Genomic DNA, 13,886 nt, shown 5'->3' with positions numbered 1-13,886 from the left:
AGGTTAGTATTAAGAATGCGACAGAATGTGAAAAGAGCCTACAGAAATGGAAGAATGTAATCATAGCATTGATTTTCATTTTGAATACATTTTTGCAATATTCACTCTCTTTTAGCTCTGACTTTGGTCTCCACCAACTCCTGAGGGAAATATCTGGGATTTATTGATGTTCGACTTTCTTCACCAGTCACCATACTGTATATGATATACAGTATATATATGATAGATATCATGAGCTGATATTAGCTTATCACAGACATGACAGGGTTGCTGTATATGTTAGTTCAAAAAATGTAAATAGATATGTATAAAAACATGTTTGCACTCATATAGGAACAGAAAGAGAAATATATCTCTACAGAGTTTGTCCACCAGAGAGCAATATTATATTAAATTATATTATATTATATCATATTATATTATATTATATTATTTTATATTATATTATATTATATTGATATTATATTATTTTATTTTATTTTATATCATATTGTATTATATTATTTTATATTATATTATATTATATTATGTTATATTATACTATATTATATTATATTGATATTATATTATATTATTTTATATTATATTATATTATTTTACATTATATTATATTATTTTTATTTTATATTATATTATACTATATTATATTATATTATACTATATTATATCACATTATTTTATATTATATTATATTATATATCATATTGTATTATATTATATATCATATTATATTATATTATATTATATTATATTATATTATATTATATTATATTATTAACAACAGCACAAATTAATAATACAATTGTAATTCACTAATGATTTTTAAAGCAAAATGATAATTGCATGGATTATGGATTATTTTTTCATTTTGATTTCTTCTTCTGTGTGATGGTTTCAGGCCTTGGCTCCTCCAGTAAAGGTAGCAGTGCCACAGTGGAAAAGTACTTAGTTACAAGTAAGAGTCCTACATGTCCTGCACTCAACTTTTCAATGACTGCTGAAACGGTGGCATGAACACTATGTGACCCAGAAGAACAACCTATTGTTACAGTTTGACTCTTCCTGCTGCTCAAGGACACATCTTCAGCTGTTCCACAACTGTCAGCCACAAACAAAGAGCTGACATAAAACGTCAGCACATTCACAGCTACCCCGCCGTTATCCGGCTCCCATTTCTCCTCTGGCTGCATGTCATCATAATGTACTGAACCGTGTCACACGTCCGCCTGCTATGTATAGCAGTCTGTTCTCAGAGCTGTGAATAAACTCTTGTCAGCTAGCATCTGTTCTGGAGAGGAGCTACTCTGTCTCACCGGCAGTATTTTGATGTGCAGTATTTCGATCGGGATCAAAGCTTTTCTTGTGAGCGTGCAGTTCAGCTGGGATGTAATGAAGATCCACGACAGGGAAGTGATGGAGTCCGACAGCTGTCCACACTTCAGCCAGCAGCCATCGGACAGCCTGAGGGTCAACATTGACGACAGCTCTTTCACTGTGGATAAAGCCGTTCTGGCGGAGAACTGTGAGTACTTCAGAGCGTTGTTCCAGTCAGGAATGAGGGAGTGCCAACAGGAAGAGCTCCACCTGCAATGTGTGGGGGTTCTGGGGTTTCTGGTCATGCTGCGGGTCCTTGATGGGGAGCGACCCGTGCTGAGCAGCGACCAGATCGTGGGCGCCATCGAGTGTACGGCTTTTCTGCAGGTGCCCGCTCTCACCAAGCACTTGACCAACATCGTCAATTCTGAAAACTGCCTGCTCATGTACCACACGGCCGCCACCTACGGCGTGTGGGAGCTCTCCCACACTTCAGCCTTGTTCATCAGAGATATGTACACTGACCTGAAGGAGCATGTTCGCGCCTTACCCAACAAGCTGGTAGAGTACATAGAGTCTCTTCTCCCGAGTAGCTACTTGGCGGTGTGCAGCCACTCGCCGTCCACAGAGCTGCTGCAGGACTTCCAGAGGACCGTCTGCTACCTGGACGAAGACAAGGGAGAGTGGAAGGTCCTCACGCATCTACCTGTGAGCACGAGCACCACGATGGCAGGTGTGGCCGTCCTGGACAACAAACTTTACATCGTCGGAGGAGTGCTTGATGTAAGCAAGAAGGTAGTAGAGACTGGTTTCTGTTACAACCCTGCATTCAACACATGGACCACCATCTGTGGCTCCCAGCAGCTACGCTACAACGTCACTCTGATAGGTCACGAGGGCTGCCTCTACGCCCTAGGAGGTGAGTACGACACGAAGGCCCTGTCGTCTGTGGAGAGATACAGGGTGTCTAGTGGAAGCTGGGCTTTTGTCTCCCCCCTCCCCTGCCCTGCAGCCTTGGTGGTGTCCGCTGTAGCTATGAACAGGATCTTTATCTGTCTTTGGAAAGGTAAGGGGGCCACGGATATACACGAGTACGTGTCCGAACGGGACCAGTGGCGTCTGGTCACCACGCTCATCCGTGAGCACAGTTACGGTCTTCACATGGTGGCCCATAAGGATAATCTGTATGTGATGCGTAATGGACCCTGTGATGACTTCTTACTGTGCGTGATGGACTGCTACAACCTGAGCTCAGGCCAGTGGATGGCCATGTCCGGCCAGTACGGGAACAGTAAAGGCTCTCTGCTCACCGCCGTGGTCAGAGGAGACTCTGTGTTCACACTCAGCCGGCAGGTGACCACAGAGTACACCGTAGAGGATCGCAAATGGACGGTGAAGCGTGAGATGAAAGGTTTTGGCAGGATTGGATCCATATATACATTTCTGATGAGGCTGCCTAAAGCCCCCGTCTCCCCCGTGGGAAACTCTTCGGATGTGACTCAGGACCAAAACGTCAGAGACTGTCCCAGATTCTCCCCACAATGCTCTGATAACCTGTAAGAGCTGCAGACAGAGCTTGTCCAGGCTTGTTACTATGCACTATGTGGTAGAAGGGAAAAAAAGGTGAAGAATAAAATGATGACCCAAACCGTCTTTTGTAAACATCCATCAGTTTACAGACTCACTGTATGATGATCATATGATCATGAGGGGTTACTCTTTGTGTAATCTGGCTAAACTGCTCGTACATCGTCGTGGGAATATCACAGAGTTTGCAGATCACACAGCAATGATTTGGTAACTGATAGAAATGATGAACAAAACTACAAAATTCATGTCTTTTATATTATAAAGCAGGTGCTTTATTATTGCTGTTAAACTATCAAAACGATCAATATACGGAGAAATACATGCAGCCTGTATTCAGAAATTGTGCGTTTGAAACAAGCTGTTAGGATTCCTGTCCATTTGTGATGTCACAAATATACAATATATAGATCATTACACGGTTTTAAACATAAACATTCTAAATGTGTCCCAGTTTATTTCCTGTTGCAGTGTATGGGTGTGTTCCAATCTGCGTACTTCTGTACTTACACTTACTATTTTGAGTGCATAAGTGCGTTCAAACTGTGAAGTATGGCAAAGTGCAGTGCACTCAAAGTACCCGGATGTTGTACTCAAAATGGTCAGATCGTTGAGTGTGGAACGCTGGACACTTTCCACACTCAATTACCTCCATCTTGGGTACGCAGCGGAGGGGCGGGACCACGACCACTATTCAAACATACGTAGATAACAGAATAAAACTATACAATACGTAAACATACCGGTGCATTTTCCGCCAACAGGAGGACACAGCGTAGGCAACAACGTTGGAAATGTAATTTCCACTCTGCTTTCATTTTTTTCTTCAACAAAGCAGGCAGATATTTTGGCGGGTAGTGGATGGGTAAAACCCTGAAGGAGGCCGCAGGGCAACACATAGGATGCCAGCTGCAGTAAAACCCTGAAGAAGAAGATGATATTATGGCGGGTAGCGAGCCGCGGTGAAATGTTGTGATCGTCATTTCCGGTCGGTGCGCCGCAGAGTATTCGATTTGAGACGACCCTACCCCGCTGAACTTTACGCACTACTCAAGTTAGTACAGAGTGCACAAAGTGCACTACATTGAAATGTACTTCAGGAAGTACGTGGATTGGAACACACTCTATGTAAATAACGTCAGCTGACAGGAAGTAAACATGGACCCAAACTGTTGCCTAGCAAGGCAATTCTGTTGCAATTCCGTTGAAATGCACTAAAACGGAGCGTTTCAGACAGAGGGTAAATACAGGTATATTGAGGCAGACAGTACGAGGAAAATAAAGTTTTTTTTTAATGTTAAATCAAGTAAACATGTTCTAGTAGAAACACAAAATACAAGTATGAACCTGAAAATGAGCACGATATGGGACCTTTAATAACCAGCAGGTCCATTTTGGTGATGTGAATAAATGAGAATATGTTGTGCTGTTAGTGGGAACCAGTCCCTGATGGACACTGCTCCTGTTTTCACAGAAAACAAGTCTCGGATCAGGGTTGTTTTCCCAGACGGATTCATTCTAGGAAACGAGGTTAAATAAGGCTAGAACATAGAGGAGAGAAAAGAGTTGAATAAAAATAGAAACCTGCAAATCACATGAATGACAATTAAAGAAAAAAAACACTGTCTTGGTGGATTTTCATGACACTTTAATAAATCTGTCACAATTGCAACTACTCACATCAGTTGAGACTCTCACACCAAGCACAAATCAAATTTTTCGCCCTTTTTGCCGTTGTGTTCATTCGCATCACTCGTGCTAGATGCACCGGAGAGGGGGGGGGCTTACCTCCATGTAGATACCAACAAGGTTTCATCAACCATGGCCAAAATAACCACCATTGCTGCTTTGTACCTGTTGTGGAAGTCCCAGATATGTCTGAAAACCAAACGCTGTCGTGTCTGGGTTCATAACATCACCTGGCGGCGCTCTGTGAATTTCATTAGCAAGCCACACGTCGCTACTGCGGTATGAACACTGAATAAACAGATTATGCTGTGATTTAATTGCAATAAACTGATTAAAATGATGCCGAATTAACTACATAATGATGTTGATTTGTAAAAAGTCTGAATTCATGCTTTGTCAGGTCTGTCCACAAGACGACAATCAAACAACTTTTAAATTGCTTGTTTTGTGAATGGAGTTTGGATTGATCAGTGTCAGGCTATGCAGCTGCTCCATCAACACTCCACATAAAGTCATCCAGGCATAAATACTTCAGCGACGTTGTTGTTTCTACCATAGACAGTGTATGGTTTATAGTCGTGTTACCGGTGTTACACGGTGTTCGGGCACACACCAGTTACATTACTAGCTCACCACCCCCACCGCCGTTTTATTTTTTTCATAGAAATAAAATCCATTTAGTGTATTTTCACCTTTCAGTGCCGTTTTATCAACACATTGTCGGACGACGGACGCTACAATTTGAAAGTGAAAGTGTCCGCTCAGAGTATCAGGAGTCAGATTTCACACACGGGACGAGAGAGAGAGAGAGAGAGAGAGAGAGAGAGAGAGAGAGAGAGAGAGAGAGTTGACAGACAAGACGATGGCGTAGGATCTGGTGTCAAAGCAAAAGGCAAAAGCGCCTACATGGCAATATTTCAGGTTTAAGCCCAATGCTATAATAGGAAACCGTAATGGCAATGAGGCAATCGGTGTGTGGAGGACGGAGGGGTCACAGCCGGTGTGCGCGGTGCAGCGGTGCAGCGGTGCCAGGAGGAAAACTGCAGCCCTGCTGGACCCCAGAGGCTGGACACAGGGTTTGGTCTGGTCTCTGTACAGATATGAGGTACTGCTATCACAGAGCTCTAGGTGCAAACAGCCACAGACGGCTACAATTTGTCAGGACGTCCATGTCGTCAGTGACGGCAGGACGTCAGCGACAGCAGGAGGAGAATCTCAACGCTGATAGGCTTTTGCGTCGCAGCGTCACACCTCTTCCTAACTGGCTGCGATGTGAACAAGCGATTGTTTCAGTTTTTCCCAATGAAGACGTCCTAACCTGGTTCGTGCGTCAGCAAACAGGCTGAGCGACGTGCCGCTTGTTTGAAAAACAGCTCGCCCTGGCTCTATTTATGCAAAGTTTCAAGCACCTCCAACCTGTGTTCACTGGTCTAAATCGACGCTGACAGTAACAGTTAATGACAGTTAATCAATATCATGCTCTCTATGTAATAGAGAGTGACATCGCTCGTAGTATCTGGACAATTTTTCGGCAGAGTTCGCTCGCTCGCTGTATGTTAGGAAGAGGGGTCACGCAAATTCGTCACTCAAGTTGAAATATTTCAACTCACACAAATTTTGCATATTCACATCCTTTGAATCACGTCCTGTCTTCATTCGCGCTGCCCGATGCAAACTTACGTCTATTCGCGTCTATTTGCCTCTTTGCATTGACTTTGTATGTAATGACTTTGTATTTAATGACTTAATCTCACCACGCGGAAAATTAATTTTGTGTTTGGTGTGAATGCCCCATCACACACATAACACAAGTTCAATCACTTTCAGACGAGCCATGAATACAATCAATAAACACAGGAAAGAAAATGTGCAATATGGGCACATCATCATCGTCATCATTATCATATACAGTATATATATATATATAGTATATATCAGGCCACGCGCATCATCAGCTCCTCCAGCGCTCTCTCTCGGTGGTTTTCATGGACCAGCAGCACTTCTTTGATGGCGTTCTGCTGGAAGCCCATCTCATTGAACTGACTCAGCAGATGAAGGAACTCCTCTGCCTCAAGAGGAAGACATCATTATGCTTTTTTATACAATTTCAGCACTAAAACAGACTCTTATCAAAGGAAAAGTGTAAGAAAAAGTCTTGATGAGTCTATGAGAAGATGAAAGACTAAGCCATGTTGGAGCTGTGTGCATGTCTTACCTTTGTTTCACAGTTGTGGAACATCTCTAGAGCCTCTTCAACCAGGGCCATATCATGACCCAGCTGACACAGATGGTCACATGCCACCAGGTAACTCAAGATCTGCAACACATACACACACAGCTCTTCATTCATGTGGGACACAGCAACACCTTGTGGCTCAAATAGGGTAAAAACAAAAGGAAAACTGTTGAAATGACAGTTATCCTTCTCTGTTACCAATCAGTCGGCCTGAGAAAGAAAGATGGTAACCCGGCTTATTAGGCTAATAATAACAATAACTCTTGTCTGGAATACTAACCATCTAGCAGTGGTGGCGGAAGTACTCAGATTCTTTACTTTAGTATGTTACCTAAGTCAAAGTATGTACGTATAATCAGGGAAACGTCCATGTAAGCATTCTACTATTATATATCCCATCATTAGATCATTATTACTCAGGCATTACTGTAAAAGCAGGATTTTACTGTTGTATCTGCTCCAAGTGGAGCTCATTTTGAACTGTTAACTGATTATTTTGATTATTGGTTTGTAAAAGAAAAGAGTGAGAGATGCCGTCACAGTTACCCAGAGCCCAAAGTGACACCTCCAGATTTGAGTCCAAACCATCAAATTATTACAAATAAATTCAACTGAAATAATTACAAGCAAAAAGAAGGATCCTCACATTTCAGAAGCTGGAACCATGAAATGTTTTTACATGAAAAATGTAAAATAAAATAGTAAAATATCAAAATAGTGGCCAATTTATTTCCTGTCAATCGACTGATCCATTAATTGACTAATAGTTTCAGCTCTAATTTTATATATACTGTTAGGTAGTTTAATTTTTAATAAAGTATCACATTGTATGTGCTGTTGATATAAATAATAATAAATAAATATAATATATAAATTGATAAAAATCTTAATTTTGTAAAGTCCCCAGTAACTCCAGCTGTCGGATAAATGTAGTGTAGTAAAATGTTTCCCTGGCATGAAATAAAAATACTCAAATAAAGTATAAACACCCCAAAAGTACCAAGCCAGTACTGAAAGCTTGGAAATCCTTTATGACTACCTTTGGTGTCCCAAAAGTGGTGCAGACTGACCAGGGGAGTAATTTCATGTCTCGCACTTTTCCCCCAAGTGGTTAAACAGCTGAGGGTTGAACATCAGGTGTCCAGTGCATAGCGGTGAGAACCACGAGGCCTCAGATATACTGCCGCATGGAAGAATGGCAGTGAAGGCAACATGGACAACACACAGCCAGACAACAGATGAGTTTAGTTGAGCTGATCAGAGGCTGATCTGTAACCCCACTATCAACTTAGTAAAACCATTAAACGCACCATTGAGTCCAATAAAGGCACTGAGCTGCATATCAGTGCTGCACCATTCTTTAAGCTACTTCTCATGTAAAACAAACATGAACATTTCTCTTCATAGAACTTCAAGCTGATGGAAACTTGTTGAAAGTTCTCATTTGCATGTGTGTGCTTTTGTAACTTTAAATCTATTCAAGTGGAACTTAAAGCCCCCATATTGTAAAAAGTGAGATTTTTTAATATTATAAAGCAGGTTTAAGTGCTATATAAATACTGTTAAACTATCAAAATGCTCAATATACAAAGAAATACCCACAGTCTGTATTCAGAAATTGTGCGTTTGAAACAAGCCGTTAGGATTTCTGTCCATTTGTGATGTCAAAATATACAATATTTGGACCATTACACGGTTTTAAACGTAAACATTCTAAATGTGTCCCAGTTTATTTCCTGTTGCAGTGTATGTAAATACCATCAGCTGACAGGAAGTAAACATGGACCCAAACTGTTGCTTAGCAACGCAATTCCATTGCAATTCCATTGAAATGCACTAAACCAGAGTGTTTCAGACAGAGGGTAAATACAGGTATATTCAGGCAGACAGTACGAGGAAAATAATGTCTTTTTTGAACATTACAGCATGTAAACATGTTCTAGTAGAAACACAAAATACAAGTATGAACCTGAAAATGAGCATGATATGGGACATTTAAGCAAGGAGATAAAATATATCAGAATTATAACAAGCCAATATTAATCAGTCAGCCGGTGTGTCCAAGAGTGTGCGTCCCCTCTCTCCTTCTGTCCCATCAACCATGTACTGTGGCCTGGGATTGGAGGTGAGGCGAGGTTATGGGAACTCTCACTGTGGAAACTCTCAGCTCTATTTTTACACTGGCTTAAAGTGGCTTTAGTATACTTTAGTATATTGGCTTTTGGTTTCATTCCCACCTCCAGTTCCGCCCAAAATGTCAATCAAAAACCACGCCTACTGACTACAGCGCATGGCCAATGTCTGCTCAAAGTCCAGAGTGTAGTTCGCTGAGTGGACATGTTCTTTTTTTTTTTTTTTTGATAGGGCGGAAGTAATAAAAAATTGCGTGCTGTAAACGATAAATGTCAGCTGGGTGCTGTGAATGATGAACGGTTGACTGTTGATTATCAGAGCAACACTGTTTCAAATAAAATGTCAAATTATCACATGAAGTTAAGATTTATCACTCTATTTTACATTAATTAGGCCACTTTCTTGAAATGATAAATGACAATTTTGTGTTGTGAATGATGAATGCTGAATATAAGATGGGGAAAATGATGAAACTGGCTCTGTTTTCATCATATCACAACTGCTTTAGTCAAATTGGCCTTAAATGAATCAAATCACTTGGTAATATTTCACATCCATTTTCATCACCTCCATTTTTATCAATTCATTTTTGTGACTTCCACCCCTCATAATGGTCCCTCCTCCCGCCTGGATACTCCCGTCAGCTGACTGCTCCTGGTTCAGAGGCTGGCTGGCTACCGGTAGAAAGGATGAAGACCGGTGGACATGTTACCTGATATTAACAGAGACGCTCAGCTGCAACTCAGTTGCATGTAAAAAACAGTTATCTCTCCACCAGCAAGACCATGTTGGACTAGCTGGATCTGGCACACAGGCTGGAGTTCAGACTCGTCCTGACTCAAAGGTGAGTACACTGAGATTATTACACCTGTGTCACAAATGTTTGCCGTTAAACCCCGACTGGCTTTCACTGTTGCTGTGTGTCTTTCTGGCTCTCTTTCCCTTTGTTTAACTCATATACGCTTGTGACTTTATGGGTGATAGGATTTGTCAGGGAACGGACCCTGGGTAACAGCCCCCACCCGCTGACACTGCGTTCACACCAGCTCAGGCGTTACGGCAATTCGCGGTAAGGGGTTGTGCGGCGGTGTGGTCGGCGGAGAGTCACTTTAATGGCCATTGTCTGCACTCGTTTGTTCCCTCATGGCTGGTTGTGCAGCTCTGGATCGCGACGTCGGGTTCTCCGAAAGTTCATTCTGTTTCTACTCTTCTGGGTCAGCATGAAGGACAGACAGTATAGAAAGTCAGAGGTCTTACTGTACGTTACACTGACTGACCTGATCTGGGGTCTGGTGGCCTGTCTTCTGCAGGGCGATGATGGCGGTACAGAGGGGGTACCCCCGGGCAGTGACGGCCCCCAGCAGCTCTCTCTCCTCTGGGCTCAGAGCTGACAGGAGCTCAGCTGACGAGTCCAAACCAGAAGACTTCTAGGAAACAAGAGCCTGTAGTGAGTGAGAGTGTTTTTTTGGGAGCAGGACGAGGATAACAGGAGGACAGACATCTGCATCTCTCATATCACAGGACACAACACAGGACAGGACATCAGGAACATCCACCTGGAGCATCTCTGTGAGGGCATCAGGTGCCTCTTTAGGCATGTGTCTGACACCGTAGAATTCATTTTATTCCATCTTACTGGGGTACTTCCACCTGCTGCTCATAAGGACCTGAGAACCTGGCTGGATTCAGGCAGCAGACTTTACACAGTCTATTTTTAGAGTGCAGATCCCTGAAACTATTTTGGAAATGTGAACTGAAAAAAAAGGGTTAGGATTGATTTCCTCATTCACAAGCAGAATGAAAGGACATCTAAAAACTGACTTATCGCCAACTTGAATAGAAGTCCGGTCAGAGGCTATGTGTGATACAGCAGGGAGCTTTGTCTGTCTGTCTGTCTGTCCGTCAGGTTCTATAGTAAACAGCAGACTGTTCACTCTAGGTTGGCTGCTTTTACCCAGAGGCATTCTCTTAATTTGCAATATCAGTTTTGGCCCCCTGACTAGTAGTCACGATTATTTATCAGCTCAAGGTCCGATCGGCACTGATGGAAACATGACACTTGTGGACATGCTACTTTCCGCCCCTTTTTCAGCAATTTCTTTCATCTCTGCCACAAACTCCGTCAATCTCCGTCCAACCAAGCGCTCAAAAAATCATTCCAAAATAGTTGGCACCGAGTTTGAAGAGAGACTGAATAAATAACAGATATAAAAAAGTAGTAACCACTGTAACATTTTCACTGGCCTCCACGCGCTTTCTATTGTTTACTAACTCTGTTTTCTGGCGCATTCGTGACGTTGACCGTGATTCACCAGCAAAAAAACCCCCCAGAAAAGCATAGGCTACTTGTCTGCTGGCAATGGGAAAGCAGTCTATCGCTTATTTTTAGCAGGTTTTCCCACATTAAAAAAAACCTGCATATATGTGCTAATTTTGGTGGGAAAATGGTATCAGTTAAAGGGAAAATGTGCCAATTTTCAACCTTATCTCTATCTGAGTTAGGCCTGCAGTTGTTACTAATGTTCTCTGTGTGTCTGGTGCACAGCTGTAAAATCTGTTGTTCTTCCTGCTTCCAGTGTTGTCGTTGGAACCAAGGAAGAACTACAGAGTGCTCCTTCAGCTTTGGTAGCTGCAGGGCTAACAAAAAACGTCCTTGTTCTCTTCTTCGGTTATGTTTCCAACAGCATAAAAATAGCGTACCAAAATATGCAGTGCAGAGGATGTTATGGACGAGGATATTTACAGTGTACATTTTACAGTGTTTTGGTTGACTCGGATATTCGACCGTATTCGGTCGGAGCGAAGCCGCTCCAGGACATAGCCGGAGGGGACCCTCCAGAACCTGAGCTGCCGAGAGCACACACCGACCGGTGGAGCCTCCGATGCCGACCGAAACGGAGTCATTCTGCTGTAACGAGTGTCAGCTTGGGCAGTTTTTGTTGGGTGCTGGCCAACACCATCGCCACAGCCTGTCAGGCTCTGGCCAAGGAGACAAGCCTTCATAGCGGCCGGAGATGGTAGCGGTTGTCGCTGCCGCAGCATCGGCGAGTCAACGGCAGCAGCCCACCGGCCTGTGCTTCTACCACGCAAGTTTTGGATCTAAGGCCAAGGGGTGCCGCTCCCCATGCAGTTTCGGCAGGGCGGGAAACGCTGGGGCCGGCGCTCTGTAGCTGCCATGAGCGTCAGCCGAGCAGGCAGGCTGCAGTTCATCCAGGACAACGTCTCCGGGCGGCGCTTTCTCTGTGACACAGAGGATCCAGCACCATTCTTGATTTGAGTGTGTTAGTGCTCATTTAGTGAAACTGAAACACATCCTGGAACGTTGTTATCTTCCTCAAAAGATCAGACTGCTATTTCAAACGATTACTGTCAATAAAACCGGAGCTCCACACATACACAACACAATACAACATGTTCCCTTATGACACATTGTTGAGCTCTTACCCTGTGTGTTGTGTTGATGATGGGGAGCCTGTCGACTGTATTGGCTCTGGTGGTGGGCGTCCTGTGTGAGGACGGTCTGTCTGTGTTGGCACCATGTTGTTTTGACGTGTCCAGTTCCGACAGGGAGCACTGTCGTAGGTTCTTCCTGCGCTGGTGCGGCAGGCTGCTGAGGCAGGCCGGAGGGTTCAGGAGGTCTGGGACGAAGGCTCTCTGTGCTTTCCTCTGACCACGCTGACATGTAGCAGCAGCGGGACGCTCTCCACCAGAGCAGGCTTTCACTGACATACATAGGCCTATGTTGGCTTTCTCTGCGGCGCTCTCGCCATCATCCTCAGAGTCTGAGATGGCCACCTTAGTGCGCAGGACGGCGGGGTTGAGGCTGTGGGAGCGCTGTCGAGGATTGGGCTCCCAGAAGTCGGAGCAGTGGCGGCTGGCCAGGCGGCTCTGCTGTGGGCTGTTTAACATCACCCAGTATGGCGGACAAGAAGGCTGCAGTCCTGATGAAGAGGAGGAGAGCTGAGGCCGTTGCTGGCTGGCGAAGCCACTCTGCAGCCCAGTTAACACCCAGTTCTCCAGGCTGAACTCATACTGTCACAAGGACAAAACTACATATTAGTGACAGAATGTATTCTTCCCAGCCTACTACTCTGGAGCTTAAATATCCTTATTTCAACATTAGGAATCTCAGTCTGTTGGTCAAGTACTGGTCTGAAGTGAAATGTCTCAACACCTGTTCATGATGACACAGTCTAAGTCTCTATCAAAAGTCAGAGGGGAACACAAATGATGACATACATTTCATCACGATTCATCCAGTAGTTGTTCAGTTTGGACCAAAGTGGAGGACAGACATGGCCATGCCTAGAGCCACGCCATGATCGTTCGGCGTGATGGCGTTAGTATTCTCATTTAGCCATTTGTTAGCAAAGGCTTGTGTTAACCACAGACCTTATTTCAGATATCTAACCAAAACAAAACATTCAAAAACCCATTTACTTTGAGATGTGGGAACCAGAAGTGCTAAAATGCTAACTCATTTCCAGGTTTTAGGACTCATTCCCCGGGCTGCACGGTGGTGCAGTGGTTAGCATTGTCGCCTCCTGGCAAGAGGGTTGCAGGTTCGAAGTATGTGTACAGTATGTGTATGTGTACAGTATGTGTATGTGTAGAGTATGTGTATGTGTATGTGTATGTGTATGTGTCCGGTATGTGTCTAGTATGTGTACAGTATGTGTCCGGTATGTGTCCGGTATGTGTCCAGTATGTGTCGTAGTACACTCACCTCTGTCTCCTGCAGTCTGCTGAGATAATCAGGGACAACAATTGCTACGTCTTCTTTGACTTCCTGTGAGGCAGCCTCGGGCATCTTCATAGGGACACCGTCCATCCTGCTCACTTCACTGACACGCACGCACACATACACACACACACACACACACACACACACACAGGTTTACTTATCTCACTTTTGGACATATTGTAG

General features: G+C 43.6%; 2 protein-coding genes and 1 long non-coding RNA gene across 9 annotated transcripts in view; 2 read left to right on the top strand and 1 right to left on the bottom strand.

The window, feature by feature from the left end:
• The window catches only part of LOC141760619 (uncharacterized), a 45,963-nt gene that overhangs the window by 4,502 nt on the left and 27,575 nt on the right, over positions 1 to 13,886 (top strand). The window lies entirely within an intron of this gene.
• kbtbd13a (kelch repeat and BTB domain containing 13a) lies at positions 894 to 4,931 on the top strand. Its single transcript, XM_074623205.1, has one exon. It carries the CDS (start codon positions 1,327 to 1,329, stop codon positions 2,872 to 2,874), a length of 1,548 nt encoding a protein of 515 aa, XP_074479306.1. The 5' UTR covers positions 894 to 1,326; the 3' UTR covers positions 2,875 to 4,931.
• Positions 5,427 to 13,886, bottom strand: part of ubap1lb (ubiquitin associated protein 1-like b) — a 424,774-nt gene continuing 416,314 nt past the window's right edge. For 3 of the 7 annotated variants that reach the window (XM_074623242.1, XM_074623249.1, XM_074623240.1), the window contains exons 2-6: positions 13,686 to 13,803; positions 12,404 to 12,991; positions 10,237 to 10,386; positions 6,806 to 6,907; positions 5,427 to 6,659 (exon numbers count right to left, since the gene is read on the bottom strand). In XM_074623242.1, the coding sequence (XP_074479343.1) occupies positions 6,525 to 6,659; positions 6,806 to 6,907; positions 10,237 to 10,386; positions 12,404 to 12,991; positions 13,686 to 13,790 (1,080 nt within the window). In that variant the 5' untranslated portion in view covers positions 13,791 to 13,803 and the 3' untranslated portion in view covers positions 5,427 to 6,524. The remainder of the gene's footprint in view (positions 6,660 to 6,805; positions 6,908 to 10,236; positions 10,387 to 12,403; positions 12,992 to 13,685; positions 13,804 to 13,886) is intronic. The other 4 variants (XM_074623265.1, XM_074623258.1, XM_074623276.1 and 1 more) reach the window with 3 other exon arrangements.

The sequence above is a fragment of the Sebastes fasciatus genome, chromosome 2 (genome assembly GCF_043250625.1).
Source record: "Sebastes fasciatus isolate fSebFas1 chromosome 2, fSebFas1.pri, whole genome shotgun sequence".
Lineage (NCBI taxonomy): Eukaryota > Metazoa > Chordata > Actinopteri > Perciformes > Sebastidae > Sebastes > Sebastes fasciatus.
This window is presented reverse-complemented; position numbering and strand designations above follow the sequence as displayed.

Coding starts and splice junctions, on each gene's coding strand:
- kbtbd13a (XM_074623205.1), top strand. CDS start 1,327: ATGTGCAGTATTTCGATCGGGATCAAAGCTTTTCTTGTGAGCGTGCAG.